Source organism: Pan paniscus, chromosome 19 (assembly GCF_029289425.2).
Source record: "Pan paniscus chromosome 19, NHGRI_mPanPan1-v2.0_pri, whole genome shotgun sequence".
NCBI classification, from domain to species: domain Eukaryota; kingdom Metazoa; phylum Chordata; class Mammalia; order Primates; family Hominidae; genus Pan; species Pan paniscus.
In genome coordinates, this window is record NC_073268.2 from 80,509,041 (window position 1) to 80,533,970 (window position 24,930).

Genomic DNA, 24,930 nt, shown 5'->3' on the forward strand with positions numbered 1-24,930 from the left:
CATGTGGCCCCTCAGAAGACAACATTTCACAGATCTGCAAAGAGTAAAGGTCAAATTTATTTAATACAACATCCACGAGGGTCCCTGCAGCTGTGTCACTGAGGCAAACAGGAAAAGTGATTTTGGCTAGGCGTGGTTCTCATCTGTGAAATTCCACAGCGCAATGACAGCAGCCTCTCTCCCACCCACTCAAGACACTGTCAGGAATGTCTTAAGACCTCAGGAGACCACTTCTTTAGCAAGCAATTTTGTTTTTTGTTTTTTTTGAGATGGATTCTCACTCTGTCACTCAGGCTGGAGTGCAGTGGTGCGATCTCCGCTCACTACAACCTCCGTTTCCTGGGTTCAAGCGATAATTTCACCTCAGCCTCTTGAGTAGCTGATACTACAGGCATGCGCCACCACGCCCGGCTAATTCTTGTATTTTTAGTTGAGACAGGGTTTCATCAGGCTGGTCTCAAACTCCTGACCTCAGGTGATCCGCCCACCTCAGCCTCCTGAAGTGCTGGGATTACAGGCGTGAGCCACCTTGCCTGCCCTGGCAAGGAATAAATTTTTAAAAATTAGTAAGAAACATACACATTTCAAGTTTTTAATTAAGAATAATATTTGCTGATGGCACCATCTTCCTGTCTTTCAGCCTTCAGCATGGTAGAGGAAAAGAAAAAGAGTGTAGACAAAAACAGTTTAAGAACATCTGTGCTTGTTCCACCTTCATTTTCTGTTTTGTGCGTTGCCTGAATGAACCGTGTCTTCAGGTTGGTATTTCACAGGCGGTGCTCCCAAGTAGTCTGGTTTTCCCATTTGTGGAGGGCGAGGTCATAGAGGGGACAGGGGGAGGCTGTCTGGTCAGCACTGTGTATTTCCAAAGAACAAGGACTACCCAAAACTACAAGCCTTTGAAGGACCAAAGGAGAAGAGAAAAAACCAGCCTCTAACCAGGCCATGCGCTAGAAATGATTGAGTATAAAAAAGAAAATTGGTTTCTGTGTATGAGGGTGCATGGAAAAGGTCTTTATCTCTGCACAAAACAAAATATTCAAGTTTCAGAATATCCCAATGGCCTTGCCCTGGATCTCCTCTTGTGCTCTTCCAATTTCCAAGGATGTTCCAACTTGGTGGAAGGAGGGTATGTGGGAAATTCAACAGCCCCTCTGTATCTCTTTCTACCCAACATTAACTTAGCAGGATGGATTTAAGAACCGGCAGCTTAGCCTGAGGAATTGCTGTGTTCTGTGGGAGCAGGGCAGGTTCATAAATAAGTGCACAGAGGTCTTGAAATACAGGGATCATCTGTTCTTCTCGGAACATGGATGTCCTTCCAGGGATGTGCATCTGGCCTTGCTGTCTAAGTTCCATCAAGGGAGCCTTCCGTTCTCTGTAGCGACAAGAAACAAGGCAAGTTATGATCACACCTCTCAAGATTGAAGATTGCCCTGGTGGAGAGAAATGCAAAATGACAGCACTTCTCAAAGAAAATGCAAAGCAGGGCTGTCACACACTGGTCCCCCACCCTGCAGGGTTCTCTCTGTGACTTCAGAGGCCCAAGGAGTCCTCAGCACTACAGATACACGTGGCCCCTCAGAAGACAGCATTTCACAGATCTGCAAAGAATAAAGGTCAAATTTACTTAATACAACACCCACCAGGGTTCCTGCAGCTGTGTCACTGAGGCAAACAGGGAAAGTAATTTTGGTTAGGTGTGGTTCTCACCTCTGAAATTCCACAGCACAATGACTGCAGCCTCTCTCCCACCCACTCAAGACACTGTCAGGAACGTCTTAAGACCTCAGGAGACCACTTCTTTAGCAAGCAATTTTTTTTAGATGGATTCTCACTCTGTCACTCAGGCTGGAGTGCAGTGGCGCGGTCTCTGCTCACTACACCCTCCCTCTCCTGGCTCCTGCCCGTATGTATTTCTCCTTCTCTCCATGCCTGCTCTGTAGGGACCATAGCCTCTGTCCCTGCATACATGTTGGACGTCAATCACATCAGTCCACCAAGTAACTTCATCAAGCACCCATGTACGCCCAGCACAGCGTCCCAAGGGTGCCCCACTTACCCACAGAAGAAGAAAGGCAACTTTGTAAGAGATCTGACTTCTAGCTCCAGTTCTGTCTCTAGCTAACGTGAGATGCACCCGTTTGAGGCCTGTTTTTTAATTTTGAAAATGAAGGACTGAACTTAGATGGTCCAACTGAAATGTTTTAAAATGATATGATTCTACCTTAAAAAGAGAATGAAATTCTGATATATTTTCAACACAGGAAAACCTTGAAAACGTTATGCTAAATGAAATAAGGCAGACATGAAAGGACAAATATATGATTCCACTTATGTGATGTACCTCAAATAGTCAAATTCATAGAGACAGAAAGTAGACAGTGGTTGCTAGGGGTTGCTGGAGGGGCAATGGGGAGTTAGTGTTTAATGGGTACAGTGTTTCAGTGGCTGCTCTGCCTATGGAGTAGCCATTCTTTTGTTTCTTTACTTCTCTAATAAACTTGCTTTCACTTAAAAAGAAAAAGCTCTGGAGATGGATAGTGGTGGTGGTTGCACAGCAATGTGAACAGACCTAATGCAACTGAATTATACACTTTAAAATGGTTAAGTATACACTGGAAAATGGTGAATTTGCCGGGCAGGCGCAGTGGCTCACGCCTGTAATCCCAACACTTTGGGAGGCCGAGGCAGGTGGATCATGAGGTCAGGAGTTCAAGACCAGCCTGGCCAACATAGTGAAACCTTGTCTCTACTGAAAAATACTAAAATTAGCCGGGCGTGGTGGCGTGTGCCTGTAGTCCCAGCCACTTGGGAGGCTGAGGCAGGAGAATGGCGTGAACCTGGGAGGCGGAGCTTGCAGTGAGCCGAGATTGCGCCACTGCACTCCAACCTGGGCGACAGACCAAGACTCCGTCTCAAAAAAAAAGAAAATGGTAAACTTAATATTATGTATATTTTATGACAATTAAAAAAAAGGATTCCTGGCTGGGCATGGTAGCTCATCCCTGTAATCCCGGCACTTTGGGAGGCCAAGGTGGGTGGATCCCCTGAGTTTAGGAGTTCCAGAACAGCCTGGGCAACATGGCGAAGCCCCATCTCTATCAAAAATGCAAAGAATTAGGCATACATGGTGGTGTGCACCTGTAGTCCCAGCTACTCAGGAGGCTGAGGTGGGAGGATCACTTGAGCCTGGGAGATGGAGGTTGCAGTGAGCTGAAATAGCACCCCTGCACTCCAGCCTGGGTGACAGAGTGAGACTTCATCTCAAAAAACACACAAACAAACAAAAAAAGCAAAAAAACACCCGTAAAAGGATTCCTGGATTCCTTCTGCCATCCTGTAGTGCTCTTTAACAGCTTCAAATGGTATTTGTGTCACCTATCCACCTATCAGTGCCTGGACCCTTATCTGACCCACACTGTTCTCTATGCTGGGGATGCAAGAAGCTGTCCCCAAGAATTTTATATTGTATCAATTATTGATAAACAACACCACTATGAAGTAGAAGGTATTAAGAGGTCTCAACAAACTGCAGAAGGGGTTCAGAGGCACTAAGAGGGCTCTGGGCTGGGCAGTGGGGGATTCACAGAAGCAACTCTGGAGTCAGCCTAAAGATTGGATTTTGACAAATGGAAGGAGCCCTTGGAGGGAAAAAGAGCAGGGCCTGCTGGGAGATACCAGAGTAGAGGGGGGCCCTGGGCAACAGTGGGCCCTGAAGAGCAGGCAGCACCTAAGTCCACTATTCTGGACCCTCCACGTGCACAGGACACTCTGCTGCAGGTGGAACTCAGCAAGGCAGAAGCTGGAGATGGAGGATGACCCAGGGTCTTGGGACCTCCACAGCCAGCCTGGCTGGCTTCCTGAGGGTGAGCTGGGATAGTGTCTCCATTTTGTTTCAGCCCTGCTGGGTCCAAGGACCCTTGGGGAACAGGATGCAGGGCCGAGGTGCCCCAACTAGAAAGCCAAGGCTCTGGCCCCTCCTCTGCCAGGAGAGCCCCATGCAAGTGGGCCAAGCAAGCCGTGCTGGCCCCAGAGGCTGGAGGCCTGCCAGCGCCGGCAGCCACCCTGCCCTATTTCCTCTGCTCCGCCTGGATGGGGGAGACATGACTCTGGTGTCCAGCCTTTCTGTGGGCCCCAGACCAAGTCCCTCCCCAGACACCTCCGCTCTCTCTCTGTGGGGGCAGCCAATGCCTGGGGCACCATTGCAGAACCAAAGCCACAGACAGGAAGGGCTGGGCCACAATCAACAGGGCCTTAGGGATTTTGAAGTAAAGGTTAACACGCTCACATCCAAGGTCTGGGCTTGCTGTGCTTAAATCAGAAGCCAGCCATCAGCCACCCAAGTGCAGTTGTGAAATCGCCCTGCCTTGTACCCGGAATATGGTGTGGTCTCCCTCAAAGGTCATTTTGATTTCAACACACCCTGGGATCTCTAGTTCCTGCTTCTACAAAGTGCTCCTGTGGGCACTTGCAATAGACCAGGTCTATGCCAGGTGCTCATTCAGCCCTTGCAACAACCAAATGAGGGAGTTTATGATTCCCAGTTTACAGATTAGGAAGCAGAGGTCTTGAGAGGCCAAGAAATTTGCCCATGGTGACATGGCTAAGAAGCGGGAAGTCAAGTGTTAATGTGGGTCTCTGATTCCTAAGTCAAAGCCTGGCCTTGGTTGAATCCTATGCCTTGGGTAAGCAACTGCTACATTCTCCATATGTGGCAGGGTCATTTCATGGCCAAATCAAGTTAAGTCCCCCATCCACACCTACTATTGCCCAAGTGATGAAAAGAGCTTGAAATCAACCAGCTTTTATATGGTGGTTTGCAGCTTGCAGCTTTTATATGGTGGTTGCAGTTGCTCATTTCATCCATAAAATCCTAATAGGTTGCTCTTATCATCATTGTCATCACCATCTCCACTTTATAGATAAGGAAGCTTGAGCTTGAGGAAGACAGGCTCACCCAAAAGACAGCTGGAAAGCTGGAGCTCCCCTCCCATCCCCTGATCCTAGCACCTGGACAGTTTCCACTGTAGCCCAGCTGCCTCCTGGCCTCCAGGAAGGGGGGAGGCGAGCTATAGCTGCCAATTGCCTTTCTTTCTGTAAGAAGGCAGGGTCCTTTCCAAGATCCCAAGACTCTCACAGGTCCAGATTCACCCCTTTCATTTAAGTACAGGGTGTTCTCTTCCATGCTATCTGTCTGCGTCGGCCACACACACAATTTATAAACAAGGTAAAAATGGCAGAGGAAAAATGAAGTCAGAATGTGCCATTGAAGCAAGTCAAACAATACCAAATTAGTCTTTGGCTACGTGGCTATCTCATTGTTAAGATATTTCCTCCAATGTTTTCAGAGGCAACGGCCATTAAACAACTGGGAATGATCGCCAGGTTTGATTTCAGGAAGGAAATCTCCTCCCATTTCCCCACTGGGCAATTCAATTAATTTTCTCCTGATCCACACCAGCTGATTATTAGGGAAGCTATACCTGCTTCTTTTATAAACAAAACCCATTTGCTTAAAGGTTCAAAATTCCTTTCCCAACGGCTGGAAACCCTGTGCTCCCATCAAATGACTCTATTCTTTTTTCTGGGGGGACAGGACCAGTCATGGGTGAGCTCTCAGAACCATCCTGGGAGCAGACTTTGAGGCCCAAGGGCCAGCTTCTGGGTAAAGTTCTGTCTGGCCTGGAGCTCCAAGCCTTTGTCCAGAGACACCCTTTGGATCCAAGACAAAGTAAATAAGTTGGTCCTACAGGGTGTTTTGGGTGGACCCAGCCATGTTTATCGCTTCAGGAGAACACATCTGTGTCCCGCACTGCCCAGGGAGCAAAGACCTCATTTTCCACTCTTTCAAAGCCATTATTGCTGGGACAGCAACTTCACATCTTGGAGGGAGTCTCTGTCGTGACAGAGGACTGGCCGCAGAGTATAGAGGCCTCGGCTCTGTTCCTCACTCTATTAGCCATCCAGGTGACCCCAGGCATGCTATTCTATCAGTGCAGGCCTCAGTTTCCTCATCTGTAAATTGGGCTCCTTGTCCCAGTGACACGATAGTCTCTGATTTCAGGAGTCTGAGTGGGTTTTGGCTGGGAAAAAAAACAACCATTCATTTCATTCCTCTTTTCCTTAAATTCATAGCTTTCTTCCATAAAAAGAATGTCAGTGGCTTCCTGTCTGTCAAAGGCATAATGAGCTCTGTTTTACAAGAGTCCAGACATGGGCAAAACAAAGGAAGCCAGGGGCCCACTGGAAGAGCTACCAGAAATCTTGCTGAAAGTTCTTCCCAGACCTAAAAGAAGTTTATGTGGCAAATGCCTCATTTCTTCAGATATTAGCTGCCCAGTTAACTCCTGCATTGCTGGGTAGCTCACAAAAAGGTTGGGATTGGAAGACACGTCTTTGCAAAAGTTGAACGTGGGCCTCTGTGTCTTTCATAAACCCTCCCATCTGCCAAATAGCAGATTCCTAACTCCATCTCCTACAGAATGAAGCTTCTTAACAAGGCATGTAAATCCTTTGGATTTAAGCCCTGACTTATCTTTCTCCCGTCACTTGTCACTGTCACACTCTTCTTTTCCCATCCCACACTGCTTGAAACTGGTCATCCCTCACCCTTGTGCTCCTGCTGATCTTTCTCCCTCAATGCTGCCATCACTCCATTCATTCTTCATGGCCCATTCCAAATGATTCCTTGGGGAAGAGGCCACTAGCTAGGTCTCTGTTCTGTGTTCCCATAGGCTCTGGCATAGCTCACTTTGCTTTATGATAAGTGATCACATGTCTGATTCCCTCATCAGAAGGTGAACTGAGGTCAAGAACCTTGGGTGTCTCCTGCAGCTGATGGCCTGGTGTGTAGGGGGTAATTAGTATCGGCTAAATTGCAATGAGCTGTCAGCTGCTCCACTCCTCCAAGCATACACCCTAGATCTGCCTCACTTTCAGAGCCTAGACTTTGGCATTAAACGAAATGTGTGCTTTGCTTGTTTGGCACTAAGAACCCTAGAGTCCCAGTCCCTTTACGTGTGGGCTGAGATGTAATGATGGAAATTGCAGGAGAGAATATTCGAAATCAGAACTGGCCAAGGCTAGTCAGAGAAGCCCAGGGCTTCTGGTCTGAAACAGACTAGGGAGCGGGGAAGAATTCGTGGGAATGCAGGACGTGGGTGAGTCTGGAAATATTTCACTGTTCAGTGGAGTACTTTTAAATATAATGTATATGAAATGTGTACTTACAGAGTATCTGCTTTCCACAGCATCTACAAAACAAAGGATGACATGGCAGTGAGCAACACAAATAACCCAGTTCAACTGCCCCAACAACATCACAGGGTCAGGAGCAGGTCAAGAAAAGAGGGAGGAGGCGAGAGCCAGGAGACATCAGCCGGCAGGTGCCCTTAGAGGTTTATGGCTCCTTTGTGCAAAGACAGCTTCCCCGGGACCCTCTAGCTCCACATGACATGCAAATAAAGTCCCTGGCACTTCATTTAAAATTTTATTTATTTATTTATTTTTGAGACAGAGTCTCGCTTTGTTGCTCAGGCTGGAGTGTGGTGGTGCCATCTTGGCTCACCGCAACCTCTACCTCCAGGGAATTCTCCTGCCTCAGCTGGCACTATCTCGGCTCACTGTACCCTCCGCCTCCCAGATTCAAGGAATTCTCCTGCCTCAGCCTCCCAAGTCGCTGGGACTACAGGTGCGCACCACCATGCCTGGCTAATTTTTTTTGTATTTTTAGTAGAAATGGAGTTTTGCCATGTTGGCCAGGGTGGTCTCAAACTCCTGGCCTCAGGTGATCTGCCAACCTTGGCCTCCCAAAGTGCTGGGATTACAGGTTGAGTCACCACATCTGGCCTCATTTAACATTTTAAACAGTTTTTTAGAAATGTAGTATCACGGCTGGGTGTGGTGGCTCATGCCTGTAATCCCAACAGTTGGAGAGGGTGAGGCAGGCGGATCACCTGAGGCCAGGAGACCAGCCTGGCCAACATGGTAAAATCCCATCTCTACTAAAAATACAAAATTAGCCAGGCGTGGTGGTGGGCACCTGTAGTCCCAGTTACTCGGGAGGCTGAGGCAGGAGAATCGCTTGAACCCAGCAGGCAGAGGTTGCAGTGAGCTGAGATCGCGCCACTGCACTCCAGCCTGGGTGACACAGCAAGACTCCATCTCAAAAAAAAAAAAAATTAGTAGCACATATTTTTTTAAGAAAAAAATGAAAACTATGGAAAGTAGGAAGTAGCAGATAAAAATGATATCTGGCCTCATTCTCCAAACCCTGTTGATACTTTTTTTTTCCTAGTCATTTTCCACTATGATTTGGCTTTTTTTGGTGGGGGGGAGCAGTTATAATTATACAGTATATGCCATTTTATAACTTAACTTTTTCATATAACATGGCTTTATAAAACTTTTTCTGAAAACTTCTTAAGCATAATTGTCCAATTAGCTACTAAATGATTGTTAAATGGATGTGCAACTATTGACTTCACCAATTCCTTACTTTAAAAATGTAGGTGCTTTCCAAGTTTTTGCTCTTTTCAATAACACCACTGGTATCCTCTTTGGGAATAAAGCTATTTCTAGATTTCATACTATTTTGTCGATCCCTTCCAGGAGCAGGCTCAACAGAGGAGGAGGCAGAAGCATTGCCAACGCTCTTAGCAGATCTGGGCAACTGTTTCCCCTTCCCCTCAGGAGTCTCCTCTCAACTGTGTGGGAGCCCACACCACCTTCTTTTTTTGTTTTTTTTGAGACAGGGTCTAGCTCTGTCACCCAGGCTGGAGTGCAGTGGCTCACTGCAACCTCCATTTCCTGGGTTCAAGCGATTCTCCTGCCTCAGCCTCCCAAGTAGCTGGGATTACAGATGCCCACCACGATAGCCGGGTAATTTTTGTATTTTTAGTAGAGATGGGGTTTCGCCATGTTGGCCAGGCTGGTCTCAAACTCCTGACCTCAGGTGATCCACTCATCTCAGTCTCCCAAAGTGCTGGGATTACAGGCATGAGCCACCGCGCCCGGTCTCACACCACCTTCTTGGCAGGCGCCATGCTGTGTTTGCCTGGCCCTGCCAGTCTGCAGTTGCGCAAGTGGTCCCAATCAGATGTCAGCAAGAGGACAGTGAGGGTGAGAAAAGCCAATGAGAGCAGGAAGCTCTGCATAGGTGGTGGGTGATCCCTGCCTGCATTCATTAGAGATGGTCTTTCCTATGAGAGGCAAGTGACGGGTATGGCTTGCCCTTCTGGAAAGGACCAGGACCCCACCCAATGGTCAGTGGCCCACATGCTGGGGCAGATCCCCAAACAGCCGACTGTGGACCCTGACTTGAAGACAGAGAAGTCATGGGGACCTCACCTGCTGCCTGGGGGAGATCCCAAGAGGAGATGTGGGCCTTGGGGATGGTTGCTGTTCTCGAAGGTGGTGGAGGGAATGGTGGGAGGGCCATAAGTCCTCAGTCTTATCGAGAAAAGCACGCCAAGGGGCCTCAGTATAGACCCAGTCCCAAGCTCACATACAGTTCCTCCTGGACCTCGGGCAGGCTCAGGGCCCGTCTGTCACAGCGGGGGTCACAACCCTTCTGTTTCTCTAATTTAGAAATATCCTGTTTCCCCAAGTCCACCTCACCCTAACACCCTGTCTTATCACAAGTCCACTGCCCCTCCCCCATAGAGGGAACAGAGCCAGAAGTTCCTCAGGGGCCCTTTTTCTGTCCTGGCTGGGCCAGAGGCTGGTGTCAACAGCCAAATGATGAATCAGCCCAATGGTAATGTTGAGCCATTGTGTCAACTTCCATGCATTGAGTGAGGTTGGGGACAGCACCCCCAATGCAAATCTGACCTGCAAGGACCCAAAGGACCCCGTGATTCCTGGACCCTCCTAGTCCCCTAAGGGCTCTGGAACCTCTTTCCCAACAGCGAAAGAACCTCAAGTCGGCATTTTCTAAAGCAATCTGAAGACAAAATGTGAAAAACTCAAATACAGATGGAACACTTACTCCATGCACACTTGCAGTTCTTGTTTTTTTGGTAACAGAGCAATCATCACCAAAGTTGAATTGGAGGTAGCATCCATTTTTTCATGGGGATACTTTTTCACCATCTTGCACGCTGAAGTAGGAAATGCCTCCCCAGGGACAGGGTTGGCAGTGCCCTCTGGCCTCACTGGCTCTGGGCCTCACAGGATGGGTGGGGACTGATCCTCAAGTGCTCTTCTCTTCCTCCCATAGGAGACTTGGCACAGAGGCCTCCTTTTCTTTGGTTCTTTCTCAGCCATTTCCTGTCACGGCTACTCTCGGCCCAGCCAGTCTTGGTATACTGGGTGGCAGGGGATGCGGTGAGGACCAGGGTTTCTGCCTCCTTAAGAAACACCCTGGAAGTCTGAATTCCAGGCAAATAGAAAGTAGAAGGTGGACTGGGCGCAGTGGCTCACGCCTGTCATCCCAGAACTTTGGGAGACCAAGGCCGGTGGATCACTTGTGGCCAGGAGTTCGAGACCAGCCTGGCCAACATGGTGAAACTCCGTCTCTACTAAAAATACAAAAATTAGCTGGGCGTGGTGGTGCATGCCTCCAATCCCAGCTACTTGGAAGGCTGAGGCATGAGAATCACTTGGACCCAGGAGGCGAATGTTGCAGTGAACCAAGATTGTGCTATTGCACTCCAGCCTGGGTGACAGAGCAAGACTTAGTCTCAAAAAACAAAAAATAGCAACAAAAAAGTAGAAGATTGACCATTGAGTGAGTAGATTCCGTGATGGGGAGGTGGGCCTCTGATTCAACAGGTAGGGCTGGTGCCCAGAGCAAGACTCAGCACCCATCCAGAGCCACAGTAATCAGGTGGGATGTGCCTTAAGTCACCTCCCAAGACAGAGGGCAGGCAAAAGCTGGTACTGGAGAGGAAAACCAGCTCTCCTGTTGGAGGAGTTGCAGGAGGTGAATTCCTCTGGCCAGGGTTTCTCCATGGTGGCCCTGTTGAAATTTTGGGCTGGGTGGTGTTTTGTGGTGGGGAGGGGGCTGTCCTGTGCATTGTCGCATGTTTAGCGGTATCCCTGGCCTCTCTCCATGAGACGCAGTAGCATTCTCTTCTCTGTTCACCACGCTATGACAACCAAAAGTGTAGTACTTAGTGCCACTGAGCTGGATACTTAGAGTTAAAATGGTAAATTTTATGTGATATGTGTTTTACCACAATTTTAAGAATAAAATTGTAAAAAGTAAAAAAAAAAAAAGTGGGCTGGGCATTGTAATCCCAGCACTTTGGGAGGCTGAGGCGGGCGGATTGCTTGAGCTCTGGAGTTCAAGACCAGCCTGGCCAATGTGACGAAACCCTGTCTCTACTAAAATACAAAAATATTTTGCTGGGTGCGGTGGTGCATGCCTGTAGTCCCAGCTGAGTCAGAGGGGCCTGCCTGGGGAGGTGGAGGTTGCAGTGAGCCAAGATTGCGCCACTGCACTCCAGCCTGGGTGACAGAGAGAGACCCTGTCTCAAAAAAAAAAAAAAAAGGTGGAAAAAAAGCATAGTGTGGAATTCTACCATACATCTCTAGGCCACAGAGAGTCAATAGGGAAACTGAGACACACAGGATCCCTGCCAGTGCTGTGTCCATCCCCTAACGTGGGGAGGCAGCTGAGTGGAAGGGGCCTCATGATACAACAATTAAAAAAAAAAAAAAAGCTGTGCTTAGAGCCAAAAGCCAAGACTGGAAAGACCAGGCAGCTCCCCGCTGTCTGCAAGCTTTCCCATGAAACTCAAGTCCCCTGGGCCAGCGCCCAGCTCTCTCTCCTCGGCCCTGGGGCTGCTCCTTGGAGGCAGGCCTGCCCCATGCCCTATTGCTTATCTAGGGGAGGGCTTATTTTGTATTACTCAGGGGGTGAAAGGGGGTTTAAGGGCCAGAACTGTGCCCTTTAAGCCATTTCCCAAAATAGGCAGCCCCGAAGTGCTGCACGCTAGAAGATGACGGGGAACATGAAGGGGAAAGGTCAGCAAAGACTCCGCTCTGCATCCAGCTGGCTCACTGATCTCACAGACCTACCCCACACTGGGCCCCAATTTTTTTTTTTGAGATGGAGTCTCACTCTGTCGCCCAGGCTGGAGTGCACTGGTGCGATCTTGGCTCACTGCAAGCTCTGCCTCCCGGGTTCACACCATTCTCCTGCCTCAGCCTCCCACGTAGCTGGACTACAGGTGCCCGCCACCACGCCCAGCTAATTTTTTGTATTTTTAGTAGAGATGGGGTTTCACCGTGTTAGCCAGGATGGTCTCGATCTCCTGACCTCATGATCCGCCCGCCTTAGCCTCCCAAAGTGCTGGGATTACAGGCGTGAGCCACTGCGCGCGGCCCTGGGCCCCCTGTTTTATTGGGGGTCACTCAATACCACCTTCCCTCTAATAAGCACAGTGTTTCTGGGTTTTACCTGCCCACCAATGCTGCAAGATCCCTCCAGGATTTCTGGAGGGTGAGAAAGACCCTACTCCTTCCAACAAGAAGCAGAGCCTTAGCGTGGCACAATGAGAAAGGAACATGCCGCATCAAGAGTGGTTCTCAAAGCCCGGGCCCCAGCATGATGGCAGCAGCTGCGTGTGGACACCTGTTAGAAATGCACGTTTTCGGCACCGCTCCAGACCTAGTGAATGGGAAATTCACAGGGAGTGGGGTGCTGCCAAACAATTGATGTTTTAATAAAGCCCGAGAACCACTGACCTGTCTCCAGCCCATACCTCATCTCACAGAGAAGGTGACCAAGGTCTTGAGAGGCTCTATGACTTGCCCAGGGTCACCCAGGCCACAGTAGAATATTACTCTTCATGTTTAAAGTAGATAGGATCTGCTTAGGAGGCTGAGAGGGGAGGATGCTTGAGGCCGGGGGACAGAGGTTGCAGTGAGCCAAGATCATGCCACTGCACCCCAGCCTGAGTGACAGAGCCAGACCCTGTCTGAAAAAAAAAAAAGTAGACAAAAGTTCTCCAATTATGCCGATAACATGAAACCTAGACTAAGAAAGATGGAAAACAGAAAAGAATGCAGTCAATTGGTTTGGCAACAAACAATTGACAGCAATTGGTAACAAACCAATTGAGAGAAAAAAAGAGAGGGAACAGGAAGGCTTTGAAGAGCATGGCTTCAGCCAGGCCCCCTGGGCTCAGTCCTTGCTCTGCCACTGGCTGTGGAACAAGGACAAGTTAGTTAACCTCTGGGCCCGTTTCCCCATCTGCAGAGCAAGAATAATAATAGAACCCCCATCAACTGTTAGATGATCTTGGGGATTAAGGTAGGGCTCCAAGTGTCTCACACAGAGGGAGTGCTCAATACATATTAGCTGTAACTGTGACCGAGGAGGAAGGGACCCGCCCAACCGCAAGATAATTAGAGTATAGGGAGAAAACAATCAACATGGAACAAAAGAAATCTGCAGTCTACAGAGGTGGAGTAAGATCCAGAGGAAAGAGCTGCTGAAGAATTTGGCAATGATGAAGAATCTGGGGATGGTTATGATGATGAATAAGAAATGATGATCTGGCCGGGCGTGGTGTCTCACACCTGTTATCCCAGCACTTTGGGAGGCCAAGGCAGGTGGATCACCTGAGGTCTGGAGTTCGAGATCAGCCTGGCCAATATGGTGAAACGCCGTCTCTACTAAAAATACAAAAAAAATTACCCGGGCGTGGTGGCAGTAGCTGTGGTCCCAGCTACTCAGGAGGCTGAGGCAGAAGAATCACTTGAACCCGGGAGCTGGAGGTTGCAGTGAGCTGCGATCGCGCCACTGCACTCCAGCCTGGGTGACAGAGCGAAGACCCTGTCTCAAAAAAAAAAAAAAAAAAAAAGAAAGGAAGAAAGAAATGATGATCCTTAACAGCTCTGGGCTCTGGGGAAGACTTGAACAAAGAGAGGCTGAGGATGAGTGTGAGAGAAGCCTAAGCGGGTGGGTTACTGCTGGCTGAAGGATCTGGCTCTTTGGAGAATCATCTAACTCCCCCCCAGGCAGAGAGGAGGGAATCTCTCTGATTTTATGTAGGGAGTGAAAGAAAAGAGATTACTTAGAAGATGTTTTCTATTAAGGAAGTCCCAGAGAATTTAGGAGAGAAATTCCTCAAATGGGATGCCTGCTCTTTAGCAACCAGTAAGAGGAAAAGAAAGAAAAGCTGAGCATTCAGGTGGCGCACGCCTGAATCCCAGCACTTTGGGAGGCCAAGGCGGGCAGATCACTTGAGCCCAGGAATTGGACAACAGCCTGGGCAACATGGCGAATTAGCTGGGCATGGTGGTGCGTGCCTGTAATCCCAGCTTCTCCAGAGGCTGAGGCGGGAGGATCGCTTGAGCCCAGGAGGTGGAGGCTGCTGTGCACTGTGATCATGCCACTGCACTCCAGCCTGGGTGACACAGTGAGACTCTGTCTTACAAAAAAGAAAGAAAAGAAAAGAAAGAAGGAAGGAAGGAGAGAGAGAGAAAGAAAGAGAAAGAAGGAGGAAAGAGAAAAGGAAAGAAAGGAAAAAGGAAAGAAAGGAAGAAAAAGAAAGAAAAAGAGACAGCGAGAGAGAAAGAAAGAAAGAGAGAGAGAGAAAGAGAGAAAGAAAAGGAATCAGCCATGTCCTGCAGGCTCCTCTCCTCAAGGAAGCACTGACAAACAGGAAACCCCTTGGCTTCCAGGACCAGAGGCTTCCAGGTGGGTTGGAGGCACAGCTGCAGGCAGCTGCAGGCCCCAAGGGCTATGGCCTGTGCAAGAACCAGGGCTCTCTCTACCTTCACCCCTGGGCAGGTTAGAGACCTGGCAGGTTCCCTAATGGTCTGCCAGTTTAGAGACAAGGTTGTAGAGGGACAGAGCCCTGATTGACTCCAGGTGGCCCAGGTGGTGCTGTGGGAGGGTCCTGGTCTGGGAGTCAGGGGACTGCTCTAGTAGTACCCTGGGCAAGACACTGAACTCTATAGGGCTCAAGTTCCTCCTGTGTTTTTAAACTGAAATTGATTAAGTGCTCACTCTGTGGCAGGGATAATACGGTGACTGTGGGGATAACCAGCACCATCTCCCATGATTCTATCTCATTTAACCCCATTTGCATTTAACAGTTGAAGAAACTGAGTCTCTGAGGGGTAAGACATCTTGGTCACAGTCACTCAGCTGATTGGGGGCTGCCTCAGAACGGGGACTGGGATGTCTCCCAGGAAAGCCTGTGCTCTACACCGCTTCAAATCCTACAAGAGTGGGTTCTACGATGCCTATGGTTTCTGCCTGAGGGGTCAGGTTCCAACAGCCCAGACTGAGTAATCTAGAACCAACCTAGAGACCCCGAGAGAACCCACTTGAACAGCCAGCTGCCCTAAAGCAGATGAAGGAAATCAGAATATGCCACCACAAAATATGCCCCTTTGGCATAAGGATTGTTTTGAGCTGGTTCAGATGTAGAAGGAAGTCTTCCCAGAGCTTGTTTATCTGACTAAAAGCAGAAACTACTTCTTCCTTTTTTTTTTTTTTTTTTTTTTTGAGGCAGATTAACAAGAGAAAAACAAAGAGGGTCTCTGTTTTTCTCTTGTTAATCTGTCTTGTGTAATTTGCAGGGCCCCAGTCAGAAAACCTAAGAGAGTAAAGGAAGAAAATTAAGTTTTTGGAACCCACAGTCTCATTCTGTCACCCAGGCTGGAGGGCAGTGGCACAATCACAGTTCACTGCGGCCTCCACCTCCCAGGCTCAAGCGATCCTCCTGTCTCAGTCTCCTGAGCAGCTGGGACTACAGGCATGCACCACTATGCCCAGCTAATTTTCGTTTTTATATTGGTTTTTTAAATTTTTTTTAATTTTTTTTTTTTTTTTTAGAGATGGGGCCTCACTGTGTTGCCCAAGCTGGTCTCAAATTCCTGGGCTCAAGCGATTCTCTCACCTCAGCCTTCCAAAGTGCTGAGATTACAGGCATGAACCACCATGCCCAGCCCTAAAAGCAGAAACTCCTAAGAAAACACACCTGCTGTAAATGCCCCCATAAAATATTTGTGGCCACTTGATTGACTTTCTCAGTTTGCCACTCTGGGAAGCCAAAAACCATTTTTCCTTTGTCTTGTCATTTCTCTACAAATTTATTGCTCTTTGTTAAGAAGCTTTATATATTTATATTTATTTTTATTTTTTTGAGATGGAGTTTCATTCTTGTTGCCCAGGCTGGAGTGCAATAGCGTGATCTCGGCTCACTGCAACCTCTGCCTCCCGGGTTCAAGCAATTCTCCTGCCTCAACCTCCCGAGGAGCTGGGGTTACAGGCACATGCCACCATGCCTAGATAATTTTTTGTATTTTTAGTAGAGACGGGGTTTCACCATATTGGCCAGGCTGGTCTCCAACTCCTGACCTCAGGTGATCCACCCGCCTCGGCCTCCCAAAGTGCTGGGATTACAGGCGTGAGCCACTGCGATCAGCCTAAGATGCTTTATAGACCCCAAGTGCTAACCACCCCTTTGAGTTACTCATCATTGATGTTTCTCCTGTGTGATTTGCGTTATGTATGTTAATAAACTCTGTTTTCCTCTTGTTAATCTGCTTATCCAATTCGCAGGGCCCCAGTCAGAGCACTTAGGAGAGTAAAGGAAAAAAAGTTAAGTTCTTCCCTAGAATCCACACTAAGGTGCCCCTCACCACCTATAAAAGGGCCTCCAACCAGTAGCCTCAGATGATCACAGACTTCGCTGGAGGCCTCGAGGCAGAGGTGGTAAGGAGCTGGCCTCCTGCAGCGAGGATCCCTGCAGCTTCCACCTTCTACCACCCGACTTTCTCAAACCGAAGACAGTACACCTCAGTGATCAAGAGCGTGGAGTCCACTCTGGGGAGGAACGATTCTCAGGGGCTTGCTTGCTGCGTGATCTTGGGCAAGCGTCTTAACCTCTCTATGCCTTAGTATCCTCAACTGTAAAATGGGATTTGTGGTGAATCCCATTGACAAATCCCATTGAAAGACACGATGTACTTAGACCACTTAGCACATACAGTAAGTGCTCAAATAGGAGATTTTGCTTAACGAAAGCAACTGAAAGTGAACTCTTCAGCACTGTCCAAGAAAGCGAACACTCTCAGGGACCACCAAGAAAGCAGAAGGGGCATTTTTGTACAATTGCACAATGGGAGCAACCTTGAACCCTACCTCACTTATAACTTTCCCTTACACTAGACAAATAGAGAACGCCTGTTTATTGTCAGATTTGCATTTTGTTAGCTCTGAATATATGGAGATTGTGAAATGAGGTACTTGAGCTAAAAATTCCCCAGAGAATTGGTTTTTCAAAAATTATTCAGGGTCAAGTTCCACAAGGGGTTGAGTTTCTATTCTTCTTATAGATATACCAACTTTTAAAAGTGAATTAAGAAGTGATCACTATTTCAGATAAAAAGCAGGGTCCTCAGAGAATTGGATGGTTCTTCTAAAACAGTGCTTTTTGCCTGGCACAGTGGCTCACGCTTGTAATCCCAGCACTTTGGGAGGCTGAAGGGGGTGGATTGCTTGAGCTCAGGAATTCAAGACCAGTCTGGGCAACATGGTAAAACCTCATCTCTACCCAAAATACAAAAACTTAGCTGGGCATGGTGGTGTGTGTCTGTGGTTCTAGCTACTTGGGAGGATCGCTTAAACCTTAGGGGCCGGGGGGTGTTGCACGGAGTTGCAGTCAGCTGAGATGGCACTGCTGTACTCCAGTCTGGGTGACAGAGTGAGACTCTGTTTCAAACAAAGAACAAAACAAAACACAAACAGTGCTTCTCATATATTGGCAGCATCAGAAACATCTGAACCTGGCTAAGTTCAGATTCCAGAGACTAGTTTTGTGGGTCTGGGCTGGGCCTGAGATTGCTGCTGCTGGTTTGCCGACTGTACTCGGAGGAGTCATCCTTTTATATTTATTTATTTATTTTGAATAAATAAATAAAGCACTTACTGAGTGCTTAATGAGCCACCACGCGCAGCCGGAGTAGCCACCCTTTGCAGAAATGTCCTGGACCATTTTAATGATTCCCTTTCCAAGAACCCACTTAAACAGAGGTCTGCTGTACAAAGCGAGATACTCACACAGTCACTATTTCCCCCACAATGTTTATGTCTTTCGGATTGCTGACTTACTTTCAGAATTTAAAAGTTGTCATTGTGTATTTCATTTCACCAGAATTGAATACAGTTATTATACCCCCCCACCGAAAAAAAGGACTTGTTGAGCTCCCCCAGTTCCGGGTCTGCTTAAGCTCTGTGCTCAGCTCTGGGGGAAGCCCTTTCATGAGGAAGCAGTGGGTCGTCATGGGAAGTGAAGTGGGGCCAGCCGAACCAAAGGAAATAGAGCAGATCCGCAAACCCACACCCACTCCCAAAGTCAGTCTACTGTCAGAAAAACTGAAGCTGCTGGGCGCAGTGGCTCACACTTGTAATCCCAGCACTTTGGGAGGCCGAGGCGTGCAGATTACCTGAGGTTGGGAGTTTGCGACCAGCTTGACCAACAGGGAGAAACCCCGTCTCTACTAAAAAGACAAAATTAGCTGGGTGTGGTGGCACATGCCTGTAATTCCAGCTACTCAGGAGGCTGAGGCAGGAGAATCGCTTGAACCGGGAGGCGGAGGTTGCAGTGAGCCGAGATCGCTCCATTGCACTCCAGCCTGGGCATCAAAAGCGAAATTCTGTCTCAAAAAAAAAAAAAAAAATTTAGCTGAGTGTGGTGGCGGGCGCCTGTAATCCCATCTACTTGGGAGGCTGAGGCAGGAGAATCACTTAAATCCGGGAAGTGGAGGTTGCAGTGAGTCGAGATTGCACCACTGCACTCCAGCCTGAGTGACAGAGCGAGACTCCATATCAAAAAAAAAAAAGAGAGAAAAAAGAAAACAAGAAGAAAGGCTGAAGCTACTGGGGGTCTCCAAAGCAAAACACTCGACATCCAAGACCTTGGGGAACCCCAGCCACCAGGGCCTGTGTGGGGAGCAGGTAAGGGTTACTGGCCGGGGTCAGTAAGCATTCAAGAAGCGCTCGTTGACTAAATGAATAGTAAATGTAACCCGAGGTGACTTTTTAAGGGTGGTGGGAGAGAGGAAGCCCACAGCGCTGGTGTAAGAGGTGGCACCCCTTTTTTGGCCTTCTTTGCTTCTTCTTTTCTCTGCCCACTCCCAAGGCCCCATCAGTGATTCTAGGGGGCATCCCCCAGGCTGGGGCACTGGAGACCCTCACTCACCAGGGACAGCTTTCCGGACTTCACTGTACACTGTCTCTGTGTCCTTCTTTCCTAGATCTGGAAAAAGGACCAGGCATAAGTTAGTAGCTGCCTCTGGGAACAAGGTCAGTCCACTGCAGTCATAGGAAAAGGTCTGAGGCTCTGCAGGCAAGGCTGTACCCCACCACTGCACCCCACCAGAACCAGGTCCAGAAGCACCCAGAGACCTTGTCATTTCTGATATTAGAAGATCCTGGCTGAGCACGGTGGCTCATGCCTGTAATCCCAGCACTTTGGGAGGGTGAGGGGGGCAGATCACTTGAGGTCAGGAGGTTGAGACCATTCTGGCCAACATGGCGAAACCCCGTCTCTACTAAAAATTCAAAAAATTAGCCGGGCATGGTGGTGCGTGCCTGTGAACCCAGTTACTCGAGAACTAAGGGACGAGAATCGCTTGAACCCAGGATGCAGAGGTTGCAGTGAGCCAAGATTGCACCACTGCACTCCAGCCTGGGCAACACAGTGAGACTCCACCTCAAAAAAAAAAAGAAGAAAAAGAAGGTCTTGGTCTAGCGAGCGTCACTCCCAGTCTGGGAATAGGAGGTCAGCAGGCCATTGTGGAGCAGGGCCACATGCTCCAGAGGAACCCTGGACCTGAGGGGCCACGGATGGAGAGGCCCCCAACAAGGGCCTGCAGCCTCCAGCTTGGTGGCCCCATTCCTCTTCCCTGCCACCATGACCCTTGTCCAGACATTCTGCCAGGTCCCTCAACGCAGGGTTGGGCTATGGCCTCCCAATCACCTGAGAGCCCAGACCCCGGGATCCAGAACCAGATCCTGAGGTCTGGGTTAGAGCCTGGGGGTTGTCAGTGACTCTAGGAATAGCTGGGACTGAGAACTCTTACAGGGATAGACAGCTGGGCTGGCTGTTTTCACTGCTGGCTCCTGGGCCTCACTGCAGCTTCTGGTTGGATTGGTCTGGGGGGGTCCCTGGTGCTGGTTTTTTAGGATCTCCTCAGGGGCCCTAATATGCAGACAGGGCTGAGATCCTCTGGGCTAGACCCTCTCAATATGGCAGCATGATGACTGACCCAGGGTGTGGCGTATACCTGGAGGAGACTCAAGGGCGCCCTTCCTGCCATCTGTTTACCTTACACTGGGGTATGGGCACAGGATGTGTATACAAAAATACACACACAGCATATACACACGCACACTCATGCACACAATGTGTATACATGCTATGTATACCCTCATACAGTGTGTAGGATGTGTCTACACACATTGTATACACACTGTATGTACAAACATGCAATCTGGGTGTGCATACACTCATGCACACAGGGTGTGCACACACATACATACCCACCAACCCTGAGGAAACAGGATGGAACCTGGCCACTTCCCAGCTCCTGTCACCTGCACAAAGGCCCAGGAAGCCTCACTGTAGAAAAGAGCCTGATGTCGTGTGGGCCACTGTTCTCCTTTTACAGATGGGGAAAGGAAGCCCCAGATAGGGTAAGGGGCTTCCTGTTCCACCGTCAGTGCATTTCCCTCCTCGGAGTGGATGGCTGGGGTGTGACCCTGGACTCTATCTGCACTGAGATGCCCTTGTCTCACCATGCTCCAGGGACACCCCACTCTCACTTCCTGGCCCCACACACACTCCTCCACAGCCAGCACTGCCCTTTCTCCTTGCCCCATTTCCCACGACCCTGGTGGAGCTTCACGCATGTACCAACACACCCACACTCACTCTCCCTCTGTGCCCTGGGAAGTTACAGGGCCCCCTGAGCTCCACAGCATGTTGGTGACATTTGTCCACAACACACCGATGTGACTTGTTCCCAAGTCTGTCTCCCTGGCAGACCCTGACCTCCTATGGGGTGACAGCTGGGGTCTTGGACATGTCCCATTCCTAGGCTTGCTCAGCTGCCTGGGGGCACCTGTCCAAGTTTGAAGTGACAGTAATGGTGGTGGCTCCTGTGTCAGGAACCATTTGTGAGGAGAAAGCCTGGGGGTGGGTCAGATCCCTACAGTTGAACTTGGGGCATTTGGGGTGACTAGGGCCTTACACTGACTTCCCCAGGGCACCAAACAGGATTTGGAACTCAGTAGAGTGGCTGAGCTACCAGGGCACCACACTGCTGGGACAGCAGAGATGCCTACACACCCCTCACTCTCTTTCTGTGGCACCAGATGTGGGGGCCTCAAGGGAAGCTGTAGGGATCCCCAACCCTATTGGGGGATCCTCCACATCCCCAAGACACCCTCTGCTTGATGTCAGGCCTGGCCAAATCACTCACTCAGCAGAATCCTAGACACCTAGTGTGAACCCCGTACTGTGGAAGAGGAAAGGTGATCGGGCCTGGTCCCAGCTTTCAGGAGCTCCAGGCTGCGAGGCAGACAGGTGCACAAACAACGCAGACACTGCAACAAATGCTATCAAACACCATGTACCAGGCGCATGGTGGGGTGGTCACGGCCAGCTCACCCTCCGACCCAGGCCCACGGTGGGGGCTGGGGCAGGTGGGGAATAAATGGAGGGAGAGGGCTTGGTGTTTGGGCCTGGGGGCTTCTGCTTCTTGGTGGAGCTGCTAGAGTTGCAGCTGCCCCCAAATCTGCCCAGCTAAGTGATGGGTAGGCAGGCAGAGTTGCAGCTCATCACTACCTCTCCTCCCCACCCACTCCACGGCAGCAGCTGCCTGCTAATGAGTAAACCAGGCTGGCAGGCTCTTTGTCTCTGCTGTCAGGGATGTTTCCGGATGGGGCTTTATTTTGGCTTCTGTTTTTCTCTGTGTTAACAGAGAAGGAGATGGCTTCAACGTCATGGGGTTTTCCCAGCAATTAGTCTCAGAGCAAACATGCAGCAAACCAGGATTTACTGAGTTCCTTCCTGCCCCTCCTCCACCCCAAGTGACCACTTGGTCGGCTGCCACTAGGGTCAGAGCTGGATGTGGTTCCCAACCCCTCCTCCATAGGAGGAGGAAGTCTTGAGAGCAGGGAACTGGCTTGGTCAAGACCAGGTCAAATGTACTCACCACTGGCCTTGTACCCACAAAGCCCCTTTTCTTACCTGGTAATACCTGGCTCTCCACCCACAGGAAGGCAGAGAGGGAACACCTGAGGCTCAGGCCTGACTTCCCACATTGCTCCTTAGCTGCCAAGGAGGAGGATGGGTCTAGAAAACTCAAATTGAATTCCCAAAAAGCTCTCCATTGCCCCCAAGTGACCCTCTTTACGGGTCTACCTGGACCTCTGCAGCCCACACAGCTTTTGTGCAAATGGGAAAAGAGGGACCAGTTAGGTGATGGCATCCCTGCAGCTGCACAGCTTGGCAAGGAGGGCACATGCTGACAGCCTATGCTTCACCCAATCCTGGAGGGTCTCGACACCTCCTTATTTTTAAATTTTTTATAGAAATAAGTTCTTGCTTTGTTGCCCAGGCTGGTCTTGAATGCCTGGGCTCAAGTGATCCTCTTGCCTCTGCCTCCCAAAGTGCTGGGGTTACAATACCTCCTTCTTGTCCCTTCAACCCTTCCCCACCTTTGAGCAAGAAAAAGAAAACCAGGGCCGGGCGCAGTGGCTCATGCTTGTAATCCCAGCACTTTGGGAGGCTGAGGTGGGCAGATCACTGAAGGTTAGGTGATCCCTGAAGGTTAGGAGGGCTTTGCTGCAGTGTGTTCCTGGCTGCCTCTCAGGCTGTCCCTCCACAAGGGAGGGTCTGTATGTGCTTGTGCTGCCTGCGTAAGGCCTTAATCACAATTTGTTATCTCAACGAGTCAATCACTCTACAATGAAATAAAGAGGAAGAGGCCAGGCCTGGTGGTTCACGCCTGTAATCCCGGCACTTTGGGTGGTCAAGGCGGGTGGATCACCTGAGGTCAGGAGTTGGAGACCAGCCTGGCCAACATGGTGAAACACTGTCTCTACTAAAAATACAAAAATTAGCCGGGGATGGTGGTGGGCGCCTGTAACCCCAGCTACTCGGGAGGCTGAGGCAGGAGAATAGCTTGAACCCGGGAAGCAGAGGAAGCAGTGTGCCGAAACTGTGCCATTGCATTCCAGCCTGGGCAACAAGAGCAAGACTGTCATAAAAAAAAAAAAAAAATGAGGAAGAGAGCTTCAGGCCTGCCGCGTTCCCCACCCCTCTCAGGTCCAGTCTAGACTTGGAAGTGAGTTGTGCAGATTGGGCAGTACACAACCCCCGGGGGCCATTCTGTTGGTAGGCTATGGGAATGTGCCCCAGTGGTGCAGCACACAGCCCAGCGGCTCTACGGGGCATCCCTGTAAGGAAAGTTCTGTGCATACAGCTGCTGACACTCAGCCCAGGCTCAAAAAGAGAAGACAAGGAGAAGTCCAAGACTTCTCCCAGATCATGGAGCAAGGGGTGATTTCAGGACCCCATTGCCATGTGGTCTGGCTAGTGGCTGGCACGGCCTGGAAAACTGCACGCATTCAGCCTGCACAGTCAGGAAAACTACCCCAGGCCTGCCTGGCTAGGTGGATGCAGCCTGGGGTTAGCCTCAGAGGAAGGGAGACAGATGGCAATGATCCCAGGGAGCTTCCCAGCTGGGCAGGAAGGTTCTGAGATTGCTTCCTTTGAGCGTGCAGGAGCCACTGTTTCCTTTGAGCGTGCAGGAGTGTGCAGTGACCCCCGGGGACTGTGTACTGCCCAATATGGGTTCGCAAAGGAGGAGGACAGTTAGGAGATGCATTTTTAACTTTTTTTTAGACGGAGTCTTGCTCTGCCACCCAGGCTGGAGAGCAGTGGCTTGATCCTGGCTCACTGCAACCTCTGCCTCCCAGGTTCAAGCGATTCTTCTGCCTCAGCCTCCCCAGTAGATGGATTACAGGCATGCGCCACCACGCCCAGCTAATTTTTGTATTTTTAGTAGAGACAGGGTTTCACCATGTTGGCCAGGCTGGTCTCGAACTCCTGGCCTCAAGTGATCCACCTGCCTTGGCCTCCCAAAGTACTAGGTTTACAAGTGTGAGCCGCCGTGCCTGGCCAGGAGATGCATGTTTTTTATGGTGCCCAAAACAAACGAGATTGATGTTCTAGCATTTGCTATGAAGCAGCCCACTCTGCATCCATTTCCCCAGCACAGAACCAGAGACAGGGACTTCCAGGCCAGCCTGCCCTTGAGAGAACCACATACACAAAAACAAAACCCAAGGTGTAAAATCAGTGCCACTGCTCACACGGACAGGGATCTTGTGCTTTCAAAAGCCTTTACCTAAGTGTCCCTCTAAATGGCAAAGCACTCGATGTCTTGAAACATGCATTTGATTGACACACATTCAGTCTGCACAAGCAACTTTAGGAACACACTGGGTTTGGCAAGGGGTCTACCTCTGGAAGGGACAAATTGCTCAGTACTTCCTAATTCCCTGGCACTTAGTAAGTGCTCAATAAATCTTACCTATTATTAGTAGTATCATAACTAATAATTATCAAAAATGGCCAGGTGTGGTGGCTTCGCCTGTAATCTCAGCACTTTGGGAGACAAAAGTGGGCAGATTGCTTGAGCCCAGGAATTTGAGACCAGCCAGGGCAACATGGCAAAACCCTGTCTCTATTTTTCTTTAATTAATTTTTAAAATTATTGAGGCCGAGTGTGGTGGCTCATGCCTGTAATCCCAGCACTTTGGGAGGCTGAGGGGGGTGGATCATTTGAAGTCAGAAGTTCGAGTTCACGCTGGCCAACATGGTGAAATCCCATCTCTACTAAAAATACAAAAAAAAATAAAATAAATTAGCCGGTTGTGGCGGTGCA

General features: G+C 49.5%; 1 protein-coding gene across 5 annotated transcripts in view; it reads right to left on the reverse strand.

Annotated features, from left to right (window-relative positions):
• Window positions 1–578: 578 nt before the first annotated feature.
• The window catches only part of PECAM1 (platelet and endothelial cell adhesion molecule 1), a 108,899-nt gene continuing 84,547 nt past the window's right edge, over window positions 579–24,930 (reverse strand). For 3 of the 5 annotated variants that reach the window (XM_034942725.3, XM_014342194.4, XM_063599323.1), the window contains exons 15-17: window positions 19,173–19,229; window positions 7,234–7,256; window positions 579–1,378 (exon numbers count right to left, since the gene is read on the reverse strand). In XM_034942725.3, the coding sequence (XP_034798616.1) occupies window positions 1,349–1,378; window positions 7,234–7,256; window positions 19,173–19,229 (110 nt within the window). In that variant the 3' untranslated portion in view covers window positions 579–1,348. The remainder of the gene's footprint in view (window positions 1,379–7,233; window positions 7,257–19,172; window positions 19,230–24,930) is intronic. The other 2 variants (XM_034942726.3, XM_008963781.4) reach the window with 2 other exon arrangements.